Source organism: Acomys russatus, chromosome 22, assembly GCF_903995435.1.
Source record: "Acomys russatus chromosome 22, mAcoRus1.1, whole genome shotgun sequence".
In the NCBI taxonomy this organism is placed as follows: Eukaryota; Metazoa; Chordata; class Mammalia; order Rodentia; family Muridae; genus Acomys; species Acomys russatus.
Genome location: NC_067158.1, coordinates 52,302,106 through 52,328,933, shown reverse-complemented (window position 1 = coordinate 52,328,933; position 26,828 = coordinate 52,302,106). Strand labels below are relative to the sequence as shown.

General features: G+C 47.8%; 1 protein-coding gene across 4 annotated transcripts in view; it reads left to right on the top strand.

Annotated features, from left to right (window-relative positions):
* Positions 1-3,867: 3,867 nt before the first annotated feature.
* Positions 3,868-26,828, top strand: part of Rell1 (RELT like 1) — a 99,711-nt gene continuing 76,750 nt past the window's right edge. For all 4 annotated transcript variants that reach the window (XM_051165322.1, XM_051165323.1, XM_051165321.1 and 1 more), the window contains exon 1: positions 3,868-4,117. In XM_051165322.1, the coding sequence (XP_051021279.1) occupies positions 4,030-4,117 (88 nt within the window). In that variant the 5' untranslated portion in view covers positions 3,868-4,029. The remainder of the gene's footprint in view (positions 4,118-26,828) is intronic.

Here is a 26,828-nt window from a genome sequence, read left to right as displayed (position 1 = left end):
ATTTAATAAGCTGTTCTGTGGAGAGGGCTTTGGGAGACTGGCTGACCTTATCTTGTGTAGGCAAAAGTGGGCAGTCAACTCTCTGGGTGTTCTGTTTGTCCACAGTTCAGGCAGGGCTTTAGTAGCGAACGGGTTGGAGTTGGGGTAGCCTTGCCCAGTGTCACAGTCCATGTGGAGTCATCTGTCATTTTCCCCAAATCATTTTGGAGGCCATGGGGTCATTGCTAGAAGCTGGGTCTCTGTCACATTAAGCTTTTTTATTAAGCATTTAAATGTATTTATTTCACAGATTCTCTGATAAGTTTGAGGACCATCATCTATAAACTATAGCTGAGCTTAACTGTTTTAGTTACCCATCACAGGCTTAGCCTTGAAAATCTACAACTAGATTACGTAAAGCACAATCCTGTAATTAACGCATCATTACAGATGGAACAGCAGAAGCTTGAAAGACAGAAATTGCATTTGAAGTTCAGCAAGGATTTGAACAGGGCTGGCAGCCCTCAAAAAAGATGGCGACTAGTCATGTGACTGTCCTCAGTCAAGATGGCAATGAAGCCATAGCACCCCGTCCCTCCTCTTTCCCAAAAGCAACCTGGTGACCAGCCACCTGTCGTAATCAGCTGGCAGCGGGCAATTTAAAAAGAGACTGCCACGGTGCCCAGCTGCTGCTGCTGCCACAGTGCCCAGGTGCTGTGGCGGCAGTAGCTGCTGTCATCGGCACCTGACAAGACCATGCGTGGGTGTGAGGTGGAGTGGGAAGGGGATAGGTGGGACCTGGAGCCACAGGTGCAGAGAGCAGCTGCAGGAAGGAGAGGACGGGAGTGGGATAAGAATATGATTTTCAAAAACCCTGGACAGATGCAGTTTGAAAAAAAAAAATTACACAGACACCCAGTGGCAACCCTGCCTCCCAGACTCAGTCGGGACCCCAAGATTATGGAAGTGCCGTCCCAAATCCATAATCTGAGAACGGCAGTTTTGGGCGGGGGAATAACCCACGGTCAGACCTCTCCAAACTACAGGCATCCCCCGTGACAGACAAGCTCTTGCATAGCCACGACTTCAGAAAGAGTCCGTGAGGGATCTCGAAGAGGCAGCTGATACCTCTTCGTAATTTACAAGTGCAGAGTTACATCAGGTGGAGAGGGAGCGAAGACACGCGGTCCCCACGTGGACCCTGGCTGGGTAAGTCAACTTCTCCCAGGTTTAAATGATGAATCAGGACAGGTGGAGAATGATGGGGTGTAGGGAGCAGCCCCACAAATCCAGCCTGCTGGGCTGGGTGGGGCTCAACTTCCCCCAATGTCACGGGCACAAGACCGAGTATTCCACAATACTCACGCCAATAAGGCCACACCTCCTGTAGTGCCACTCCCTGGTGACCAAGCATTCAAACACGTAAGTCCATGGGAGCCATTCCTGTTAGGTCCTGCTGCAGGGTGTGGTGGCATGTCGTGCCATCGACCTAGGCGCAGGTCTTCCCCTCTCCCAGAGATCCTTCACTATATAATCCACACATTCTGCTGTCCCCTTGCCCCCTTCCCACCTCCCCACGTTCTCTCTGTCCCTTCCCCACCCCTGGCACGTGCTGTCCTTCCCCTTCTCCCCTCTCCCCCCATTGCTTCCAACAACCCTGCATTTATATATTATACCTCATTGCCTTTAGCTCACTCCGTTTTTTTTTTTATTAATTTATTCTTGTTACATCTCAATGTTTATCCCATCCCTTGTATCCTCCCATTCCTCCCCCTCCCATTTTCCCATTATTCCCCTCCCCTATGACTGTTCCTGAGGGGGATTACGTCCCCCTATATATTCTCATAGGGTATCAAGTCTCTTCTTGGCTACTTGCTGTCCTTCCTCTGAGTGCCACCAGGTCTCCCCCTCCAGGGGACATGGTCAAATGTGAGGCACCATAGTACGTGAGAAAGTCATATCCCACTCTCCACTCAACTGTGGAGAATATTCTGACCATTGGCTAGATCTGGGTAGGGGCTTAAAGTTTACCTCCTGTATTGTCCTTGGCTGGTGCCTTAGTTTGAGCGGGACCCCTGGGCCCAAATCTGCCTATCATATTGTTCAACTTGTATAGCTCACTCCGTTTTAATCAATCAGTTCCTGTTCAAACCACCCCAGGGAGGAAAGGATTCCTTTGGCCTATACTTCCACACTGTTCAGTACTGGAGGAAATCAGGACAGGAACCCAAGCAGGGCAGGAACCTGGAGGCAGGAGCTGATGCAGAGGCCACAGAGAGGTCCTGTTTCCTGGTTTGCACCTCATGGCTTGTTCAGCATGCTTTCTTATAGAAGCCAGGCCCACCAGCCCAGGGATGGCCTCACCCACAATGGGCAGGGCCCTCAAGAGAAAAGCACTACATGCTTGCTTATAAGCTGATCTTCTGGGGAGGCATTTTCCCAGTTGCGGTTCTCAGATGACTCTAGTTGTGTCCAGTTGACCAAAAAACCTAGCCAGCACGATGTCCTTTCCTTTGCATCCATTCTCAAGCTTTCCCTTTGATATAAAAGTAGAAAAGACTTTCTCCTAAGTTTGCCAGACTACAGGATGGTTCCTGTCTTTGGCTTCAAATGGCAGGGCTTCCAACATCAGCCTCTGCCACCTGTGGTGTCTGTCCCTGGTAATATCCGTGCTCTTTGTAACAGAGAGCAGAGCGCAGGGAGGATGCTAGAGAGGAGAAAATGCATCTCTTTTGAAATTCACAGGCCATCAGTTTACAGAAGAGGCTGAAGACGCAGCCTCCACCCAGCCCTTTGCTGTTGCTCAGGCCTTGCTCTACTCATAGCTGTCTCATTTAAAATTTAAATTTAAAATGTAAAATCTGCCATATTTAAAATAGAGCTATTCAGAAAGAGGCTAATTCCCCTTTAACAACTACTTCTGACCTCTTAGCGCATGCTGTGCTTGAGCCAAGTGCTCAGATTAAAGTGGAGAGCAAACACTGGAGCAACGAATTACAATGAGTTTGGTAATTCCGCGGTCCCCAGACGTCGTGGGCTCACTTCCTGGCCCGTGAAATGGGAATAATAGTCATCTTACAGAGCTGATGTGAGGATATGAAGACCGGACAACTTGAAGAACGGTTTCAGGGGAGTGTTTCTAAGATGCAACGTAGGCACATAATTAAAACAAAACCCAACCCAACCCAAGCAAACAACCAATCAAAAGCCCTGTAACTTATTCCTGGAAATGTGTGGGGATATGTTCCTCAACAGAAGTAGCTTAGACGGAAGTAGCGATGGGAACAATTAAAAAGTTTTTCATCTTTTCCCCCTTAAAATTTAAAGAACCAAGCATGACTTTAAACGCAGCATTCTTTTCTGGACCGCTAACCAAAGTTAATTAACTGGCTAGAGACTCCAATAGAGAAAAAACTAGGCGCCATTCCGAAAGTACCGGCCCTGTCTGTTCTCCATCCTGGGCTTCCTGCCCTAACCTCCAGTCTTCTTCCTCTTCCCACGCCTGATTACTCCCAAGATCCTGGAGAAGGAGAAGCCCGCCTCGCCCCGCCCGGCCCCAGCCCGAGGCTCCCGCGCAGCCCTCGCCACTTCGCAGGGCAGGGTTTGGAAAGGAAGCTGGCCCAAACCAGAGTAGGCGGAGAGGGGCTGGGGGCGGGGCCGGGGGCGGGGCCACGGCGTTTCCCCCGCCGCTGACGTTACTCAACGGTTCAGAGGGGAAAGGGGAGTGGCAGGGAGAGGCGTGGCCAGGACTCGGGGGCGGGGTCCTGCTTGCGGGGGCGGGGCCTGGCCTCAGGGGACCCGGGCGCGGCGGGCAGAGGCGGGGCTTCTGCGCGGTGGGCGGGGCCAGGTCTCTGGGGATCCGGGCGCGGCGGGGAGAGGCGGGGTTTCTGCGCGGTGGGCGGGGCCTCGGCGGGTCCAAGCGGATCAGCTAGGGGCTCGCTGGGGCCGAGCTCTACTCACTACACAATCCGTGGGGCGGCTCTCGAGCTGCACCATCTACTTGGACCCGGGCCGCGGCGGCCGGGGCGAGGAGGGCACAGGGACGAGGCAATGGCTCCGTGGGGACTCCCGGGGTCTGCTGCGCTCGCTGCTGCGGCGTTCGTGGGAGGCGCCGTGAGTTTGCCTCTGGTGGCCCCCGGTGAGTGCACGGTCCGGGTGGGGACTCCAGGTGCTGAGTTGGGTCAGCCCGAGGAAGGGAGCGAGGGACCTGACGGGTCTGGACGGGTCGAGCCCACTGCCCTGAGTTGCGCGCGCCGTGCTCTGTCTGCTACCGGATCTGGCTCTCAACATCTGGGTGTCCCGGGGTGGCCCGGGCAGGGTGCGGCGCGCAGCACAGCTCGAGTCCCTCCTCTCCCGCCAGCCGGGTTCCCGCCTCCCCTCCTCAGCCTCTTCTAAGGACCGCGGAACCCCAACTCGGACTCTTCTGGGTGTCGCTTTCCTGGGGGCGCCTTCTCCCCAGCCTCAGATTCCTTTCTACTGTCCTGGTCTTCAAAGGCCTCTCCAGCCGAAGATCTTGACACGCTGGGCCAGGTTCTGCTTTATTGCCGCTTTCCTCACTCTCCTAATTTTCTTTTATCCTTTTCATTATATTAAAGCCTCGAAAGTACCAGTCTTTGCAAGTGGTTATGGATTCTTGTAGTAAGTGAGGAATTTCGCACTCCTTCCCATATATACCGGATCTGTAATGTACACTGCTCTTTTCTTTGTATCAAATCCTGTTATCACAAAAGGAACCCTCTGTGGTCAGGGTGGAAGCCACCAGCTGAGGCTCTGGTGTGTTGTCCTCAACTGGGAGCTATCAGCGGGAGTTTCTAGCAGAGACCTAAGAGATCTATCTACCTTTTACTTAAGGAAGTTCTACTCTGCACTCCTGTTTTTATAAGTCACACGCCAGAGATTCTTAATCAGTGTTTCCCCCCTCTTAATTGCCACCTCGTTGCCGTAGTTAAAAAAAGAGTTAAGCCTTCCTGGCCATTTGGGGTTACCACAGGCTGGTTCTTACGTCAGCAGGCTCTGCCAAGCTTGCCTTCAGGGGTGGCTCCTCTTCAGGCCCAAATAATAAGCAGCTGGAAGGCTTCCAACAGCGACTGTCTCCTCTATAAAATACCCGTCCTGCTCTTCCTTCCCGAGAACATTCCAGTCACTTAGAGCTTTGAAACTGGCTTGTCATTTGGCCTTTACTTTTTCAGCACATGTTAGGAAGGGACCGGCACAGATAGATAATGTGTCTCCTGAGTATTTATTAACAGACCCACATTTCCTTCAGACATCTACCCAGGGGAAAGGGAAGCTAGTGACAAAATTTATTGGATGGGAGATTTTCATGTGTGTGCTGTTTTTTTTTTTTTTTTTTTTTTTTTTTCTTCCTGGGACCCATAAGTAGAAAATAGGTTCAAACTATACCGGATCCTGCAGGTTAGAATGAGGCTAGAATCAATCACTTGTTGCAGAATTGGGAGGAAAAAAAAAAAAGGCTTAACCTGGCAGCCACATTGTTATAGTTTAGCACACGAGGCATGCAGTCAGCCATCAATCAGGAGAAGTCCGCTCCTAGAGTAGGTTTGTTTTGCTGGGTTTCTAAACAACATCCGGGCATCAGGGCCTGCAGTGTGACTGAGAAAAGTCTTACCTAGCTGTGCTGTTAGTAACCTTTTTGGTGAAAGTTAATGCTTAAGAAGGATGAAGTCACTAAGATGGAAAAGATAAAGGTTCAGATTTGTGTTGTAATAGACCCTGTAGAACTGTGTAGATGATGATCCCGGAACAGCTGGCATCTGATCTCTCTGGAATCTAAGCGGAGAAGCAGAGAGAGATGGGAGCCCATATAGAAGCCTGCTGTGTGCTTTAGCTGGGGAAACAGAGCAGAAGTCAGCCTCGACCCCCTGACTTAAAATACCCACATATCACATCTTGAGCGTGGAGTTGTTATCTGAGCCACACGGTGCAGAAAGCTTCACGGTGGGTGGGTGGCAAATCTCTTTCACTTCCTTTGTTGTAAACTGTCTAAGGAAACCACTCTACAAGCTCCAGAGGCGCCTTGCCTTGCCTTGCCTTATTTCTGCTCTTAGGCTCCCTGCTCCTGGATCTCAGGGCTTCTTGGTTTCTCAGTGTTCCTGTTAGCGGGCACAGCCCTCGTGTAGAGACGCGCATGAGACAGGTCCAGGGCTGGTGCTGGGGGAAGCGCACAGTCCCTGGGCTCTGTGGGCATCCAGCCAGCCTCAGATACCTCATTTAGATGCCGAAGATATGTGTGATTAAATTCTGGGTTCTCCTGTGGCTGCCTGTGCCTGGCCAAATGTCCACATGATACACAGGCATTGGGTACAGTGTTTTGGAAAAAAAAAAAAAGTACTGTCTGAAACTGGGGATTTCATGCTTACTCCAAATTTAAAGAGGACATGAAAAATGTTACCCATGGCTGTCGTCTCTTTCTCTCTAGCCCGCCAGGAAAGAATGAGGCAGGGAAACCTAGGGAGGAGTTGGATTCGAATGCGAGATGCCACAGTTCAGGTGATTCAGACAGAAAACTTCCATTTTTACTTTTTTAAAGAATAGTTTGGCTGTGATGTTGAGGTCTTATTATAGGTTGGGCCATTTTAATTACATTATTTAAAAAGCAATCTGGTGTAATTTTGAAGGGCTAAAATCAAAAGTTGGCATCATCACGCTGTGGCTTCTGGGTGTTGCTCAGTGGCAGAACACTTACCTGCCTACCTGCTGCCTGTCACGTTTAGGGTTCAATCCTTAGCACTAAAAAAAAAAAAAAAAAAAAAAAAAGAAACAAAAGAATGATCTAACTTGTCATTAGTTAAAACTATGTTTCTTAGTGATGTCTTTGCACATTTGCACAGTAGGAACTGATAAAGATTTTAAAATTGTTTTTTCTTTTATTTCCATGTAAATGGCATCTATGCAAATTTTGTCCTTACTCCTGAAATTATAATATGTATTGTTTATGTTATATTTACTTATTTAATACTGTACAGTCTTAATGTATGGAAAACGTCATATACAGCAAGGAGTTGGTTAAGGTTTTGGGGCTGCTAAGCCAAGAGAGTAAAATATCTATTGTAAGAATGCTGGGCATGGTGGCCCACACCTTTAATCCCAGCACTTGGGGCCAGAAGCAGGCTTATCTCTGTGAGTTTGAGACCAGCCTGGTCTACAGAGTAAGTTTCAGGACAGGCAGGGCTACACAGAGAGACCTTGTCTCAACAAGCAGACAAACCAACCAACAACAAAGTGATCTGGTGTAAGACTGAAGGGCTAGCGTGGCAGCTACGAGTTTTTGGAAGAGGGAATTCAGTGCTTATTATAGCCTATTTGATGGCAGGTAATGGCCTTTGCACGCAGATCACTTAATCCGTGTAATTCTACAGGACCTGATTTTATTCCTGTGCTTATGGCTGGGGACGCGGAGCCTCTGAGAAGTGGAAAGATCACTTGGGTGTTACCTGGGCTTTGCCATTCTGTCCTGTCCAGTTCCAAAGTGCATTCTAAACCGCTCCCCCCCCACCCCCCCACCCCCTGTTCGGAAAGAAGATTCTTTTCATTCTAAAATGTTTATGAGGAGTCACAGCGGGTAAGGCTCCCTCTGCCTTGTAGTTTTGAAGAGCCCCTCCCACAGCTGGTGTGGGAGGAGGGAGAGAATTACCCCTGCTCTCTTCCCAGAGGCACTTGCCTCTGTTAGCATTCCATTCTTAGTGCATCTTGACCTTGGATAGTATCTCACTGCGGGGAGTTTTATAGCCTCCGTCCCTTCCCCTTTGTTATGTAGTCTCTCTTCCTGATACATTGGAAAGGTGTCTTGCAATGGCGTCACCATCTTTGCCTCACTGTGCCTCCTTCCCAGGAGGCTGTAGTTACTAGTAATTGTTTAAAAATGAGATTTAAGGCTCCATTGTTTCAGTGAACACCTTTGTCCCCAAGGCTTGGTCTGATACTTGATGACTTGAGTAGAAATTGGTTTTTGGAGAAGCCACTTGCAGGCCAGTGATGTTTGCATTGTTAGGCCATCGATAACCACCCTGGTCTGAAAGTTGTCCTGGCCTATACTCTTACAGCAGTGGTCTAAAGCACTCACCTGTCACTCTTAGTTTTCTTTTTTTTTCCCCATGAAAATAAAAAATTAGCCGGGCGTGGTGGCGCACGCCTTTAATCCCAGCACTTGGGAGGCAGAGGCAGGCGGATCGCTGTGAGTTCGAGGCCAGCCTGGTCGACAAAATGAGTCTAGGATGGCCAAGGCTACACAGAGAAACCCTGTCTCAAAAAAAAAAAAAAAAAAAAAAAAAGAAAATAAAAAATTAATTGCTAATTTCTTAGGCAGGTGTTGGTACCTTATTTTAATTTGTTACCATCTTTGGGTTTTGTAAGATTGGCTGTTTGTCTTTCTAATATCCTTTATCGGGTTGGTTTTCTTTTTGCTCCCTAGTATCTGAGGCATTTGGGCATCGCTGAAATCCTTTCTGGACATTTCTCAAATGCAAAATGCTGTGAAAACTGAGTTTTTTTTTTTTTTTTTTAATATACTCTGGTGAGGGTCACACACAGCCTGCCCCAGAGTGAGATGTTCAAGTGCAGATCTGCTCTCCCATAGGTTGAACATCTGTATGCTTTGCTGCCATCACCCAGCACGGTCAGTTTCTCACTGTGACACAGTGTATGTTGAATGCTCTCTGCTGCCTTTCTGGAACCACCCAGCTATGACCAGCTTTTCAGTTAAGGACTCATGGTCCTGCACTCTCCCCTTCGTGACTCATCTGTTCTGTATTCTCACATCTACTGGGAGCCAAGAATAAGCATCCCATAAAAACATCCCGTGGAGTAATAGCAGGAATACTGCCGAGAGGGGCTGGAGGGAAGATTCCTGGTTAAGCGTGCTGGCTGCTCTTACAGATGGCCTGGACTGGGTTCCCAGCACCCACATAGCTGCTCATAACTTCCTGTAACTCCAGGTCCAGGCGTGGCATTCCTTTTCTGTTCTCTGTGGACCCAGGCATGAACATAGTGCGTATACATACGTACAAGTGGGCAAAGTGCTCACACCTGTAAAATTGAAATGTATTCTAAAGTCTTACAGAGATTTGAAAATTGACAAATAGCCAGTCAAGAGATTTATTTATTTTTTTGTTTTTGGAGACAGAGTTTCTCTGTGTAGCCTTGCCTGTCCTGGACTTGCTTTGTAGACCAGGCTGGCTCTGCCTCCAGAGTGCTGGGATTAAAGGCGTGCACCACCACACCCAGCTCAGTCAAGAGTTTGAAAAACAGCCAACTACCCACGGAGACATCAGCCCCTCTGATGCCCAGCACTTGAGCAGAAGAAGGGCTGCCTGAACACTCTAGAGTGGGGTTTAATCAAGACACCTGCAGGCAGCCAGAGTTCTGTGTGTTTGGAGGCTTTATGGGTGAGTGCTCGACGTAATGGAACCCTGATGGGCAAGCAGAGAGGTTAGGCTGGCTCTCTCGTCTGCCAGCTACTGACACGGCTCTCTTTGTAAGAGAAAGAAATTGAATCCACCAAGGGAAGTTTTGGAGATACCCCAGGCAACCCGAGTTCTTGGGGCCGGCCATCTTATCTTGAGCATTCTTTGGCCCGCCTCCTCGAACTCAGGAGACCCAGTTTCCATTCCCACTTGCAAAACCTCAGGGTCTCCAGCTTATTGTCTCTTTTCCCTTGGCACTGTCGTGGGATACCAAAAAAGAGACAGTTCCCAGTCTGGGTTCTCCTATTTCCTGTCTCAGTTGCCAGCCCTCCCCAGGAGCCCTCCCTCACTTGGTTTACAAACCCTTGGGTATAACAACATTTCAGTCACTAATAAAAGTGCCTGGTGTAGAGAGAAAACCAATCTTTAAACCATTTTTCTTACCTGTGCTATGGAGGAAGATGTGGCCAAGCTACTTCTTGTCCGTACTATCACGATTATGAGAGATAAAGCGTGGGAGTGCTTGGCACTGTTTGCTGTGGAGGTGTGCTAAAAAGGTTTGCTATTATTATTTTTCTTTTCATAGCCAGACAGTAACATTTCACATCGAATGGATGAAACCAAGTTTCTAACCACTCTGGTAACTCCCAGCACTAGGAGGCTGAGATGGGCCCGGAGTGGGGGAGGGGAAAAGGGGGGAGGGTAGCTGTTGTTAGCTCAAGGCCAGCCTGGGCTGCATAGTGAGTTCCAAGTTAACCTGGGCTACAGCTTTTGTTTAACCAAAACAACAAATCAAACCAACCAACACCTTAACCACTCCAGAAATGCTCTTTCTATTTCTCTGCTATTCCTAAGTCCTACACTAGGGAGCTCCCAGTTCTGGTGTTGATGATGGAAGGGGTAGGAGGGGCCTTTGAGGAAGCAGGATCGGGCAGCATCTCCATCCTTTGGGAGGGAGGATACAGGATGATGGGCTTAACTGGGTTCTCTTGGGAGGTAGAGGCTAAGCCACTGGCAGTCACATTAACGCAAGGAGGGAAAGAGAAGGAAGCAAGGAAGCCATTCCTTTTGTAAAGATAGACAGCGACATTTTCTTTTGGAAGAACTTTGAGGAGGGGACATGGTGGTTCATCAATGTAGCCAGCCAGTCTGTAGTTGTAGGCATGCAAAAAACCAAAAAATCAAAACAAAACAAAACAAAAAGTGTCTATATTTCCTTAGGACTTAGTGTAATTATCACTTTATATGCTTTGGTCAGTGAGGGTCTAATTGGCCACCAGGCTTCTCTTTATGATGTTTGGATGAAATAAAATTTCATGACAGGAACGCAGAGTCTGTAGTATTAGGGCCTGGAAGGGTCCCTAGTGATGTCCTCAGAGTGTTTAGTGGAGAGGAAACTGAGCTGGCATCACCAAGACTGAAGAGCGTTCCTTTGCTCACCCTGGGACCCTCCTATCTCGTTGGAGTGTCTTTGCATTGACAAGGACCTCACAACCATCCTTGCTCCTGGAAGGTTTCCTCCAGCCACACCTGCTGTCGGTGCTCACGCCCACTCACACCTGCTCACGCCCGCAGGTCTGCTTCCCCAGCTCTCTGATGTGGCATGAACCTGACCTCAGAACGGTGGCTACTGTAGGAGGGACTGTTGTTCTCGGTCCAGTGATCTAGAGACGGTCCTCTGGCTATTCGGCTCTTTGCTGTGCCTATGGGGAAACTGAGCCCAGAAGGATGCTGGGGCCTGCAGGAGTCAGGGGGAGCACATTCCTAGCAGCCATTAGGGTGACATTATGTGTGGACATTGCTCACTGCTGGAGACCCAGTTCCGAAGCCAGACCTGGAATAGAAGAGGTTTTTAAAATTTGAAGGAAAGAAGGACTGAACTGGAATCCAGGCTTTTTCTTATGCCTCTCTCCTCCCTCCCCCGCCCGCCCCCCCCACCGTGTGTGTGTGTGTGTGTGTGTGTGTGTGTGTGTGTGTGTGTGTGTGTGTGTGTGTAGGCCGGAGGAAGAGGAAGGTATTAGCTCACCTGGACCTGGAGTTACAGGCAGTTGTGAGCTGCCTAACGTGGGTGCTGGGGTGCTGGGATGCTGGGGCCTGAACTCAGGTTCAGTTAAGACATCTCTCTGTCGCCCCCCCCCCCCCCCCGCCACCCCTTTTTCTTTATATTAGGGTGGAAAGTTACTCTTGCCAACGTTCATTCCCTTGTAGACCTTCTGCCCTTCTCTGGACTGATGAGAGACTGTGTGGTCTACTGGCCTCTCCGGGTTCTGTTTCCCTCCAAAGGTGGCAAAACTAGTTATGGAGAGAGGATACCAGCAACAAGGAGACCAGGGGAAACTGAAGCATTGAGAGGAAGTCTTGGTGATCATTTTCAGCATATGCTGAATTACGAATCTCTTTCCAAAGGCGGAGTCAGTTGCGTTCCAACAGCCAGTGAGTGCTTCCACCACCCAGTGATGTGTGTCGTATTTTAAGCATCACAATATGTGAAGTATTTAGAACCATTTATTTCATGAGCATCTTATTCTACTTTCTATTGCTATAGTAAGATGCAACAACTATCAGACACCTACTTGGCAAATACAAGTGTGAAATGCCCAGCTTCCCTGCTCAATCACCCAACTTTAAGCACTTTCTCCTCTTTTCATCAGTTGAAGGCAAGTTTTATATTTGATTTGTCTTTTTAAAATTCTTGCTCCATCTTATCTACTTAAAAATCAAGTGAAAGTAGATTTTTGTTGTTAGTCAAAAAGATAACCCAGAAAATCTCCAGATATTGCCTACTGTCCCTCCCTCCCTCCCTCCCTCCCTCCCTCCCTCCCTTCCTTCTTACTTGAGACAGGGTCTCACTATGTAGTTCATGCTGGCCTTGAACTCACTCTGTAGTCTAGTCAAGCTCTACATTAACAATCCTGAGTCAGGAAAGATGGCTCTCATGTTAAGAGTACCTGCTGCATTTGCAAAGGACCTAGGTTCTGTTCCCAGCACTCACACCATGGCTCACAACTGTCTCTTAACTCCAGTTCCAGAGAGTCTCCTGGCTTCCCTGTGATTAGGCGGGCAAGTGATGCACATACATACAGGCAGACGAAACACTCCTCCACATGTAATAAAAAAAAAAATAAAAATTAGATTTGTAGTCCTCCTGCCTCAGGCTCAGGAAAGCCGGAGTTACAGGTGTGTGCCGCCATCTGTGGTAATTCAGTGAACGTGAGAAGATTGAGACATGCTTTTTCTGTCTGGGCGTGGTGGTTCACCTCTGTTCTCAACACTCAGGAGACAGGAGCAGGTGGTTCTAGGCTAGCCTGCTCTACACAGTGGGCTCTAGGCCAGCCAGGACTACATACTGAGACACCCCTTCCTCCTAAAAAAAAAGACTATGCTCTAAGATTTTGGCATGATAGAGATGTGAAGGAAGAAAAATTGCTTTTAATTGACCAAAAAGACACCAATTAGATAACTTTTCTCAATCTGTTGATTAAATTAGTCTGAGTGGTGAACACTTTACAAAGAAACTGTGTGTCATACGCCACAGAGAGCCAAAGAGGAAGAACTCCTTTCAGTCCTCAGTCCTCATGACTTGCCAAGACACCTCCTCTGTGCGTACACACAAACATAACGTGGCTTTCCGAGATTCCTCTAAGAAGGGGAGGGGTTTGAAGCACTCCCTGCACTCTCTGTCTCACAGTAGAAAGAGATGGGGGGGGCACCCATTTCCCACTATTCTTATGGCCGTTGGGAGCTGGAAGTCCCCGTCACAGTCATGTGAATTATCCACATTATAGAAAGCAACAGCTGTGACTTCCTGGCACTGGCAGTGTGACAGGTGGCTAGCCACAGACATCGCTTCATTTTCCTTTGCATGTATGTGGTCTATGCTGGCATGGCCTGAATGCTTGCACGGCTTCCCTGGATCTTTCCACCTTCTCGCTTCTGCTAAAAGCAAAATACGGGGCAGCCACCAGGTCAAAAACCAAGGCCTTGGGCAATGCTTAAAGTTGGGTGATTGAGCAGGGAAGCTGGGCTTTGGAGGGGAAACATTTCACACTTGTATTTGCCAAGTAGATGTCTGATAGTTGCTGCAGCTAAAACTTGTAGATAATTTTGAAGATACAGCACACAGTTCATTAAAACACGGGGTTTTCCTTATTTGCGATACTGCTGGGTAGCTATTGTATATGTGTAACAAAGGAACACCTAATTTAGTTTTTGTTCCTTGAAACTTATAATGGCGATGTGTAGATAAGCCATGAATGGGTGTCCCTGTGGCGGAATGGAAAAAGGGTTTTGGTGTAATCAAAACCACAGACTAGGTGTTGTATGTGATCACAGGAGGAGACTTCCTTTTTGAAGCGAGGACACTGGAGCTAGCACTGGAGCTAGGAACAAACTAGTTATTGCAGCTCACGTGGAGCAGAGCTTCTCAGCGAATGAGGTATGATGGGAAGCTCCACGGGGGAGACTGAGGTGAGGCTTCGGAGCTCTTGAAGCACTTTATTGTGCAGGCAGGGCCAGGAAACCCAGGCTGGGGAGTAGAGGATGGACCAGGGGTGCCCTGGGCGTTGCCTTGTCATGGAAGACACTGATATGAGTAGGACCTGAGTTTGTAGCTGGTCCCAAACTGTCAGTGAGGCCGCTAGAAAGCTTTGCCAGTATCTTTGTAGGGTGGAGGTAAAGGAGGGGAGAGCTCAAGGGAGCCCAAGTGCAAAATAATGCTTGTTTTGTGTTTTATACATCTTGGAGCCATGCGCACGACCAAGTGAGTAATACCATCCTTTGCAAGGGGACCCAGAATCTATATATTACAGTAGATGTTATGTGATGGGTGGATTGGAAGAATCTTTCAGTTTAAGGAATGGGGAAGAATGACGTCAGTGCGGTGGGCGGAGTCCTGGCCCAGAAGTGGTCATGGTACCCACTTGTCTCCTGTTAGCCACTCTTCAGAAATCATATGGGATCGTTATCCATTAAACTTATTTTTTGTTTTTGTTTTTTTTTTCCCCTTCCCGAGAAGCCCATTGCACATTGCCTTTCTCAGCCCTGCTGTTTTTCAAGTACACATTATCTGCCTCTCCTTCTGGGGCAGGGTGCTGTCACCTTTAGCGCAGTGCCTGTAAATAAAACACAAAGTCAGCATGGGCTTGGCCAAGGGCTTCATCTCTGTCCCTTCCTGCAGACCAGTTTCTCTGCTCCTCAGTGCCTTGCGATGTCACTGGACAGATCTGGGAGAAGGGCAGCGTGAGAACGACCTAGCGTGTGTTTGGTGTCGATGAAGTGGGTCAACAGTGCTTACATAGATAGTAAGCTCCATGTCTGGGGAGGGAGGGGCGACTGCTTTGTTGAATGGAATGATAGCGTTAGTCTTCTGCATGCTGAGACGGTGCTGTACCTGGAAATAGTATTGAGTTAGAGGTCTTGACTTTGGTCTGTGTCTTCCATCTCTGGTGCAGATATCAGAATTTACTTAACCTACAGTAGGGAGTGTGGATGTGTGCGTCTCTCTTAAGCATAAAGAGCCCTTTTGAACACACTTGAGATTTCATTGAGGTGGCTATAGGTGGAGCCGGTGATGGGAAGAGCCAGCAGTGTGATGGAAGTGCAGAACTTCCTGTTCTTTCCTTGATCTCTGGGGTTCAGTGGACACCAGCCAATGACGGAGTCCGCCAGGCTTCCTAAAAGCTCAGGCTTCTAGGGGTGACCTAGGGCTATGCTGGCAGGTGGAACCCCTGGAGAGGGTGTGGAAGCTGTCTACCCTTTGCCCTCTATATCCCTTCTACTTGGCTGTCCTGACGCTATATTGTTTGTAATAAATCTGTGGTCATAGAAGTCAGCTTCCTGAGGTCAGGAGGTCACTCCAGAAAATTACTGAGACTGAGGGGACATTGTAGAAACCCTCAAATTTGTAGCCAAGAGACCTCTTCAAGGCTGGTCTCTGAAGTGGGGACCATCCAGGAGGAATAGCTCTTAACTGATGGGTCTACACTAAACCCGGGCTGTTAGCTAGGGACAGAATTTAATTGAACCCTAGGACACCCAGTGGGTGTTATAAAAGTGACCAAGTTGAATCTCATTGGGAAGCCATTGGTGCCAACATTAAAGCATGCCTGGAATTATCTCTGTAATTGTATTCTCCTTAGAGAAAAGCTCAAAGACACTTATACAATAACAGGAAAATGAAAACTATTGGCTGTTGCCTTATGATTCATACACTTGCACTGGGCTTTCTTGTCTACAAAAGTGGAAGGTACACATTTTGGTGTGACTCTCGTGGTGTGGCTCAGAGGCCTCATAGCATTGTCTCTGCTTCCAGCCTGTGGAGATACCTGGGTCGTCACTGTGGATTGTAGCTTTGGATAGACCCCTTAGTGAGGGATTCTAGTCCTGTGTTCCGGTTTACCTCTGCAGAATGAATACTACTGTGGGGTTGGACCATGTCAAAAAGGCCAGTATTCGACTATTTCCACCTACGGTGGCAACAGTGTCATGCTTGGCCTAATAGTAGTAATAAAGACTCATTACTGATTTCATTATTTGTTGGAGGAAAATATCCAGCTCTCCTGATTATCACTGACACTTTTTAGAAAATATAAAGGACTAGAGAAGTAAAAAAGAGCACGTCGGAGGAATGGGAGGACGCAAGGGATGGAATAACCATTGAGGTGTAATAAGAATAAATTAATAAAATAAAATTTAAAAAAAGAGCACGTCAGTGTTCTACTATTGAAAGTGAATATTAACAAAATTGAGAAAGTATTGTCTAACACCTTGCTTTCTTCTATGAACAAATGTACTTTATTTTTATATTTAAAATTTTTATTTATTATATGTGTGTTCATATGCGTGTGCATGCACTTGGGTGGTCACGTGTCATAGCATAGATGTGGACGTCAGAAGAGGCTTCCAGGAGTTGGTTTTTCTCCTTGCCTACCCAAAGTTCTGCCTCACCCTTTGTGCATTGTATTGCCCATAGCAGGAAGAACTGTGGATATTGACATTCTGTGGAATTTTACTGAATCCCAAACCTCTTCACTCCAGCACCACAGAGACAACAGAGCACCAGGGTACAGTGTCCACTGCCTCACCTCTGCCCCTTGCTATGTGTGCAGCCTGGGGAAGATTACTTTCCATTTGTAAAATGGGGGCTAAAATAATATCTACTTCAAGGCTGAGTAGCGTGTTAATAGCTATATAAAGTGCTTGGTGTAGTAGTGGTGTAGACACATAGCAGTATGTGATATTACAGTATTTTTTGTCTATGTATAAGTGGTTGCAGATTTACTTTCTTTCTTTCTTTCTTTGTTTCCTTCTTTCCCTTTTGTTTTGCTTTTTCCTTTTGGCTTTGTAGCTCAGGCTGCCCTGTCAGCATCTGTTCTGATGCTAGGAGTCCTGTGCTAGGCTTGCAGAGTTCCCATTTGGCCATCATGCTGATGGCCTTCCCACTTATTTTCCCTCACAGATGAGGTTTTTCCCTACTGCCCCTGGTTCAGCTTCCCAGCATTCTCTTCCCCATTTGATCTTTGTTTTCCCTCTTGGCCTCTCTTTCCTTGGCTCTTTCTCCAGAGGTAGCAGAGGGGATTTTTGCATCGGGTGACTTCAGTGGGCTTAGAACCTTGAGGTCTCCTGGCTGTTCCTCTTCCCTTCCCACCTCCCAGGTTCTCAGAAGTCAGACGCACGTGCCTGGTGTGTGAGAACACTGCCTGACTGAACCTGTGACTAATCGGAATGCCCTCTGTTTAGGACTTTTGTAGTTTTCGGTTTAATCATTTTCCCTTTCCTGTTCCTGGAAGGAAGAGAAGCCTGGGCTACGTGTGACTGATGTGAGAGCTTGTGGGAGCCTGCCTGCTGTGGCTCTGCCTTGTGTGCTGTGGTTCAGTGCACCTTGGCTCTGACTGGCCTCTGCACCGCTAATTGTGAATCTACTTAGCTGGCAATGCGCTCGGCAGTGCCCATGGCTCCTGTTCCCTCACATCTAGGGCTCGTGTTTTCTGTACCTCACATGGAACAATGGCCTTTCTGATCCCTGGATTTCGTTGTCTTTCTGTGTGTCTGGCTTTATATGTCTGTCCCTGCTGCTAATAGGCACACCGCTAACTCTGAGCATACACTGGGATAAAGCCAAATCAACCTCATAGACTACCCAGCAACGTGTCAACCTCTGTTCTCATTTCATGGGTGAGGAGACTGAGGCAGATTTTTATCAGCTTGCTCTGGGCTCTCATTGCCTGGTGCCATCTAAACATTGTGCGGACAAGGAAGGCTTGGTTTCTGCTTTGCCTCCTTGCGTTGCTGGGGAGCAGCTTTGGCTTAGAATCTCTGTCCCGCCTGCAGTGATCCTGGGTTCAAGTGTCTACCTAGCCATTCCCCAGAGGAGCCCTTGACTTCAGTCTTTATTCTTTATTGTGCCCCTTTCTAAGATGGGTTTAATGAGAGCATCAATTGGCTGGGTCAGTGGTAGAGCACTTACCTAGTATAAGCAAGTTCCTGAGTTCTTTGCTCACTGCAACAGAACAAAACAAGCAAACAGACAAACACCAATCACTCAAAGAAACCCACCCTGCCGTCCCCCTCCCCTGATAAGAACTCTGGGCCAGGAAGATGGATCAATCTGTAAAGTGCTTGCTGAGTTTGGATCCCTAGTCCCCACCTACTTAAACAGCCAGTTGCCATATAACTATGGTCCCATTGTGCGTGTGAGAGGCAGGGAGAAGGTAGAGACAGGGGGATCCCTGGGGTGCGCTGGCTGGCCAGTCTAGCCAAGTCAGTGAGCTTCAGTTCAGTGAGAGATCCCGTCTCAAGATATAAAGTGAAGAGCAACTGGAGAAGACCCCTAATAGTGATCTCTGGCTTACACGCATGCCCGTGCGCACTCGCAGGTGTGCACACTCATACACCTGCCCAGCAAACATATTCAATAATAACATTTTCAGAGTTGTAGGCATTAAAGTAATGCAAGTAAAAAAATATGGAATTGTCATTGAAGTTGGATTACTCTTAGCAGTTGTAAGTATTTGGGCACCCCAGAGGCTCAGAGTGTGGAAATCACAGCTCCTAGAACTTCCGGGGACTAGACTGTGCTTCTCCCCGCTGATGGGTGCTGGGCCAGCTCTCTTGTGAAGCTTTTGTCCTGCGCTGGACCCTTGCTTCCCCGTGTGCCTAGTTCCTGCGGTATTCTGTACTTGTTGGGAAGCTTTGGCTGCTCTCCTAACCCTGGCAGGAATGTTGTACACAGAAGCCAGGGATCTAGCTCCCGAAGGCTTGGTCAGTCTCAGGGGAGTCACTGATTTGTTCAGGAATACCCAGTGCTCCCCCCCCAACCCCAGGAAACAGGCCATCTGAGGTTGTCTTCTGCTTCCTGTTTGATCGTTTTCTTCTGGCTTCTTGGCCTTCCTTCCGGAGCTTAAGTGATTTCCAGCATAGCCTGGCTTCTTGAGAGGAACGTGAACGGATGTGTTAGGATCGTAGCTCTCTGGAAAGTGGGGAGTGGCCATTGATGAGGTTACGTAAGCTTGGATTTAGTGTCACTGTTGGGACCTGGTGAGTTATGGGGAGTCCTGTGACCTTCACTTTGAAGGCCAGTTCCCAGAGCTGGCTGAGGAATGTACTGCTGTTCGCAGCCCTCCTTTGCATCCTGTAGACCGGAACTCTTCCTTGGCGTAGATGAGCAGGTTCCAGAAATGACCTCTAGGGACTACCCCTCCTATGCATGTATGTAATTTACAATTTGAAATGTTCAGATAGGCTTACAGTCAAATTCTCTCTACACCTGTTCTCCGGCCTCCCATCCCTGTCCTAGAAGACAGATGAGGCTACCAAGAACTGAAGACTTACAACATCCCTCCCCACCCTCCCAACCCCCCTCATTGCCCCCCCCCCAGCATTGAAAACAGCTAAAGGCAGGTGAGTAGGAGAACAAAAAGAGGCGTCCTCCCCAGCCCTGATGTCACGCTGGCATGACCCTTGCATGACTTCAGTGATGCACCCTGCTTCTTGTGCCTTCTGAGGGCTCCTTCCCTCCTCTGTCTTCTTAGAGGCATGGTCTTGTCTGTGAGCTGAAGCGAGGTGAGCCGACCTTGCACCTTGTGTTCCAGTTTGGGAAAGGCCTGGCGTGATCTGCTTCTGTTGTCTCCTGAGTGCTAGCCATTGTTTGTGGTAGTATAGGAGATCTCTGAGGAGTCCAGAGCTTACACAAGTGACCTCTCTCCAGATGCCCTGGAATCCTGGAGCTAATCTCTTCCCAAGGAGTAGCTAGGGGCAGGGTCAGCAGCTGTTGTCTGTGGTCAGCCTTTCTGTCCCTTTAAGGGACTTATTTGGTCAGGGAGTCCTGTGGCACTAAGCTATGACCGCCTGTGTTGGAGTGCTAGGGACTTTCTCAGACTCTAAGATCACTCCCTCCACCTTAGTTTAAATTGAAACCAGGGATGGTAAATATTTAGATTACTTTTTTTTTAAAACAGTAACGTCACTGTCACTCTAGTTTCGGTCCTTTGATCTTGGAATGACCTGGGGTTTGGCCTGGTTCTGCTTTGTTCTCAGCCTCCCTCCCGCACAGCGTGTTTGCTCCCTTTTGTCCAGCCAGGTTCAGCTTTTCTACGTAGTAGGTCTGCTATTCGGTGTTCATCCTTTCTGGGCCCTCAGTACTTCCCTTCTCAACCCCTGTGATACATCGCCAAGGCAACCCAGGCTGCAGAGTCTGGGCTCAAAGCATCGCTTCTGCGTCACTGTTTTGGAAGTAGACATGCACTTCCCCATTACAAGTGATGGCAGCGTTAGTAATGCTAGCTTTCCAGGGGTGCAGCTCTCAGTCGGTGGCTCAGATCCTGACATGGCTGGGTCCCCCTGTGGTTGACCGAGGAGTCGATCTAGGCATCCCCTGATGCCAAGTGGTCAGAGCTCCATAAACCCTGAGAGATTCGGACACAGTGAGGGGAGCTGGGGTGCTGTATGCGTTGGGGGTGGGACTCTGTTACCCAGGTGAGAGGACAGTCTGCAGGTCGGTAGGTGCTCCTCCATCTTAGACACCCCGTGCAGTGGGTGGGGTGCTGGGGCGGTGCTCCAGCAGCTGCTTAGCTGTGTAGGAGCTGACCTGCAAAGGTTAAGCACATTGATTTCTGACCCACGTTCTCCAGGGCCCACACGGGCTCACTAGTGCTCTCTGTCTGTTTTATGTTTCACTAATTTTTAATTTTCTTGAATCCGAGTGAAGGCTGTATCTCAGCACTGGCCCTGAGAGCAGCCGTACCGGCTGTGTAGCTTTAGCTGTCTCTGTACACACACAGGCATATTTGGGGGATGGTGTCATTTTCCAGAATTTACTTTAAATTCCTGTTACAGTGTAGACAATTGATTTTGACTGTACCTTAACTATAACTTCACCAAAGCAGGCACGGTCCTACTAGTTCGCAGCTTCTTCAGTTCTAGGTAGTGGCCCCATAAGGGGTTCCACACTGAATGTGGGGTCATGAAAACTATGACAGTAGCACACTGACCAAAAATTAATTTCAAATAAGATGTTCAATGAACCTGAGTTTCTGGCAGAGCTTGTCTGTGCTGCCTTCTGTGGCTTCACTGCAGCCCATGTAGTGCTGCTGGGTGCTGCCTGTGACACTCTGGCTCAGATCGGACACTGTCCTGGGCTATGGATTGTTGCGTTTTTTACTGTATAAACAGGGCGTTCTGCTCTGCAGAAACACAATGGTTTAATTATGGGAGGGGCCTTAGTCATTCTTCAGGATGGAAGGATTAAAGTGGTGTTTCTTTGGGATATAGCATTGTTTTAAAACCTGCTGTTTGAGTTTCAGAGAGAAAAATACAAGTCAAGTTGGTCTTGAAATTCAGACAGAATTTCTAACAACTTCCGAAAATGGCTAAATATATTTTAGTCATTTGGTACTATATATTCATGCAAATCAGAACTAACAGCAACGATGATTATAAAGATCAAAGTATCTAACAAACTCTGCAAAGTGTTGGAGATGTTCTCTGTCTGTGTCAGATACTCAGCCAAGATTTAATTCTTCATGTAAAAATAAGCAGGGTCGTGCAAATTTGCCCTCCTCTTCACTAAATGGAAAGATGGTATGCATGGAAGAATTATTCTAAAATATGATTTATTACATTATAAAGTGTTTAACTTGTATACACTTTTTTACATACCTACATACCTAGGGTTGCAGGTAAAAATGCAAGTGAGAAAAATTTCAGAAGCCGTGTACGGCCTGATAAGTTTTGGGACTCTGGAACTAAGGAGGGTTGTGAGGGACAGAACGGGCTGTTGGAATTGTGGTGTTATCCAAGACCTTGCCAGGCTTCTATGTGTGTGTTTGTTTTATTTTTTGAGTCAGAGTCCTGGCTAGCCTGGAACTTGCTTTGTAGATCAGGCTGGCTCCAACTTATAGTGATGCCTCAGCTTTCCATGTGCTGGGATTAAAGGTGGTATACCACCCAAACCTCTGGCCAGTGGTTTGTTTGTTTTTTAAAATCATATGACCTTAGGCAAGTGTCATCCCATATGTGGACCTATGTTTCTTCTGTGAAATGGCACGTGACACTTGCCTCATAGAGATTCAACATTAGCCCTGAGGCCTTTGGAGCTGTGGTCTGTACTCTGAATGCCGTGGCCTCCCTATGCAACGTCTAATCACGTCTATTCATATTTGTGCGGCGGGAGCTGTAGAGATTGTGAGCTGCACACCTGCTTCCCATGGAATGCTTTTGTCAGATTTCACTTTGCTTTGAAGTGAGTTGTAAAAGAATTGGTGTTTGAGGCACTCTGGCTTTGGCCTTGTGGACGTGGAGGATGGACTCTTGGTTTTTTTTTTTTTTTTTTAATCACCAGTAACATGGACCCAGAGAATCATGAATGGGTGAGGGTAGAGAAAGCTGCCAAGTTGAGTGATTCTGAGAACCGTAAAGAACGAAGCCTCCTGGTCAAACCTCTGAACGCATCCCAGTGTGGGATGAGCCGGACATTCTACTGGGGCCATTGGAGTGCTTACTTCCTCATTGCCATGATAGGCCAAAGCTGGCTCGGACCTGGTTCCAGGGGGCATCTCTGGTTCCTGCTATCTCTTCCCCATTGTTTTTGACGCCCTTTGCCTATACCCAATGGCCTCGAAAATTCTATTTCTGTCCGGTTCTGTCTCAGCTATCTCCCTGACCAGTTAAAGTTGGAAATACAAGTATGATCTGCAAACGCACTAGAAGATGGCTGTCATTTTAGGTTGACTTCCGGTCATTCTTCACCCTTCCTCACTTCTGCACAACTTCAGTGTTTTTTTCTTTTCCCCCCTCCCCTTCACATCTTCTTTTGTGATCTGCTCAGCAGGCTTTTGGCCAAACAGAGACACAGTGAACCTTCAGAGGCCTGTGAATTAACTACAGCTGGCCAGGCCTGGGGGAAAAAACCCCAAACAATGCTGACACAAGCTGGTCTTTGTTGGGCAGTATTTGTTTGTGGAAGGGGTCACCTTTGCAGTCAGGGCTGAGAAGGGCCTGAATTGCTCCAGGGAACTACAGGTTCTCAAGGTGAGGTGGTGGCTTAATCTTAGAGACACAGCAAAGCTGTGGGAACCCCAGATTATAGCCCTGACTTGGGGATTGGGGACAGAGCTGCAACAGTATGTGAGAGAGCAGGGCAGCTTTTGGCATTTGAACAGAAAGATGTCTAAAAAGGTGAAATATTGTTAAAGGTATTAAAACTTAAGCACGTTTGCCTTGGGTGGGGTGCTGTCTAAACCTTAGTTGATGCAGGCACTGAGGAAGCCTGCCGGAACAGGTGAGCTCTGACTGGTTCAGTCCTGGCACTGCCACTTCCTCAGTAGCTGTGTAATCCTGAGATTTCCCCTAGCCTTCCTGTGCCTCAGTTTCCCAATCTGTAAACTGTAGGCTTTTAAACCTTCTGTATGATGTTAACAAACTGGGTTTATGTGCAGTCATTCAGTGCCCAGTGTGCTGCTGGCTCAGAATTGCCTGACACTGAAATGCTAGCTATTGTAGAGAAAGGTCGTGGTGAGGTGCTCAGGCTGTCTGCTCCCCTGGAGCCATCACATCCTCAACTGTTCCCTCCCTTGCCTTAACTTCAGTGCCATTTCATTTTCAGGCTGTCTGCTCCCCTGGAGCCATCGCATCCTCAACTGTTCCCTCCCTTGCCTTAACTTCAGTGCCATTTCATTTTCACCCCAGTTGCTTGTCCTCCTCCTCCTCCTCCTCCTCGGCCTTGCAGCCTGCACTGTATACCCTTAGTGGGTCAGCATACGTGTGTGTGTGTGTGTGTGTGTGTGTGTGCTGAGTGCCTTTGTGCAGGCTTGTCACCAGCCTCTCCTAGTCCTTAGCCCCCCTTTGTCTCTCTGCTGAGTTTGCTCTCTCTGTAAGTCCCTCTGCTCCATCCCAGTTCCTAATATACGCCGTTGCTTCTTATGTATTAGAAACATAGAGGATGCAATCCACCTGTTTCCTTGGCTCCTTCCGCCTACTTTAGGATGATGCCTCGGGAAGAACAGCTCTTCTTGTTTAAGTGTTTGATCGTGTTCTTCCCGTGGAAATAATCATCTCAAGTTCAACACTCCACATTTTTTCCCTTTTCCTTTAATATATTAGGAAACCCTGCTGTGGTTTGCGTAGATCCCCAGTGTTCCTGTTCCGGAAAGGTGGGCCTCAGGGCCTCAGAATGCAGCCTTTGTGCGTGGGCTAGCCTGTGCCACTTCTTGCTCAGTGAGGACCATTAGTTATGGTAATAGTTAGAGCATTGGTCAGTGTTGTCACGAGGCACGGCTGCCCTTGGTGCTCACTCTCCTGCACTTGAGCCCCTCCCCTGTGCTTCCCATGAGAGCCCGCCAGCACCAGTTCTTGGACTTGCTGCCTCCGGAACCTTGAGTCAAAGTAAAACCTATTTTCCCTACAAATAGCCCATTGACTATAGTGCTTTAGTGACACATGCAAAGGACCAACACTTTGGTTTCTTCTACTGAAAAGGAAAACAACTCCCTCCTACCCTGCTTGCTTACACTGCCCTCCTGGAAAGAGGGAACCAGGCCCAGTCTCTGCTTCCTCGAGGAATGGCTGCTGCTGTCAGTCTTACTTAGTCTTGTGGGAACTGCTGTCCTTGGCCACCAGAGACTTCTTATGCTTTGCAGAGTCTTCTTTTGTTTTATTTTTTCTTGATGATTTTAGTTTTAGGTTTTATTTATTTATAGGTTTCTTTCTTTATTTTTAGTTTTTTTTTTGTAACAGGGTTTCTCTCTGTAGCCCTGGCTGTTGTGGAAATTGCTCTGTAGACCAGGCTGGCCTCAAACTTGAAGATCCATTTACTTCTGCCAACTACTGTTGGGATTAAAGGCATTTGCCACCATGCCTGACTTTGTCTTAGGTTTTTAAAAAGAACGTTTTCTTCAAGAAAATGCCAAGAAATGAGGTGTAGAACTCAGCAAGAGACATTGGAGGATTTCATGCTGATTCCCAATTTAGAAGTCAAAGGTTTCTCTTGTGTTCAGGGACATTTTTGTGACCTGATTTGTCTGTGGTCTTTGCCTAGCCATTTCTTTTAGGTGATCCTCTTTCCTTCCCCCTCCCCTCCCTCCCTTCCCTTCCCTCCCCTCCCTCCTTTCCCTTCCCTCTTCTCTCTGTAGGAATGCTTAACATGTGTTCTTCTCAACAAGTTAATTGCACAGCACACTACTGTCAGGACTTATTTATCTTGTGTCATTGGGACTTTATCCTCTCTGTTCAGTAACCATCCCTACCCCTCCGGCAGCCATCTGCTTTCTCTTTCTAGGGCTCTGACCACAGCAGTCCCTCCGCAGCCACCGTTTTGCTCTTTGTGGTTTTAGATACCCACAATCAGCTGTGGTCTATAGCTATTAAATGGAAAATTACAGAAATGAACTGTTCAATTGCGCATCGCTCAGCACCACGAAACCCAGAGCATCCTGCTCCTTTCTGCGCCTTCTTGCTTGGGACATGAATCATCCCCTTGTCCGGGGTGTCCATGCTGCTACTGCCAACCTGTTAGTAGCTACCTCAGCCATCCGACTGTCTGTATTGCACTCCTTGAATGCAGTTGACCTTTACTTACTTTGTAACGTCCCCAAAGTACAAGGACACTGACGGTTTTTATATGCTGAAGAAAAGCCATAAAAAGACTTCTTTTAGGTGAAAAGTTGAAAGCACAGTAAGAAAAGACTGGGGGGGGGGGGAGTGTCTTAGTCACTGTTCTATTGCTATGAACAGACACCATGACCAAGGCAGCTCTTTTAAAGAAAGTGTTTGATTGGGGCCTTGCTTCAGTCCATCCTGAAGGAGAGCCTGGTGGCATGTGTGCTGCTGGAATGGGATCTGAGAGCTTTACACCCACATCTACAGACAGTCATCCAGATCGATCGACAGACAGACAGACAGACAGACACACACACACACACACACACACACACACACACACACGGGGTGGAGGGAGGGAGGGAGGGACAAGGGGAGAGAGAGAGAGAGAGAGAGAGAGAGAGAGGGAGAGAGAGAGAGAGATATTTAGGTGTGGGCTTTGGAACTGTCAAAACCCACCCCCAGTGACACACTCCCTAATCCTTCTAAATTGTGTACTCCCTAGTGACCAAGCATCCTAATATATGAGCTTATGGAGGTGGGGCACTGTCATTCAAACCACCACAGGGAGCATTCATGCGACTTTTATTTCCAGTTTTAAAGTTACAGTAAATCATCACAAGTATGTAAACACAGGATATAAACACAGTTGTAAGATTTTTGGATAAAATGACAGTTCTATTTTTAATTTTTGTTGTTGTTACAGGGTTTCTCTGTGTAGCCTTGGCTGTCCTGGAACTTGCTCTGTAGACCAAGCTGGCCTCAAACTCTAGAGTTCTGCCTGCCTCTGCCTCCTGAGTGCTAGGAATAAAGGCATATTGATGCGACCACCACCCTGCTTTTTTTTTTTTTTTTAATTAAAAACATTTTTTTATAGGGCTTCTGTAGTGTTTTTTCATTTCCCTTCTGCCTGCCTTAGTTTTTCTGGCAGCACATGCCACTTCTGCTGCATTCTAGCCTGGGACCATGGTTTCTCTGCCAAGCTCTCCTTGGAGCAGACTCAGTGTTGCTTTCCTCAGAGTGTGTCCACAACTTCTAGGTCTGTGGTTTTCTTAGCCCATTTTGTGCCAATATAGCCATACCACAGGCTGGGTAATTTGCAAACCATATACATGTATTTAGTTTATAGAAAATTAAGAATGTGATGTTGACATTTGGTAAGGGACTTCATGATGCATCTTAACCTGGCAGAAGGCTGAGGAAGGAAAAGGGCTTGCTTGCGACAGAGAAAGAGGCTGGAGGCCAAATATATCCTCCCTTCAGGAGCCCATGATAACTAACTCACTCCTGATAACTAACTCTCAGGATAGCTAACCCATTCCTGGATAACTAACCCAC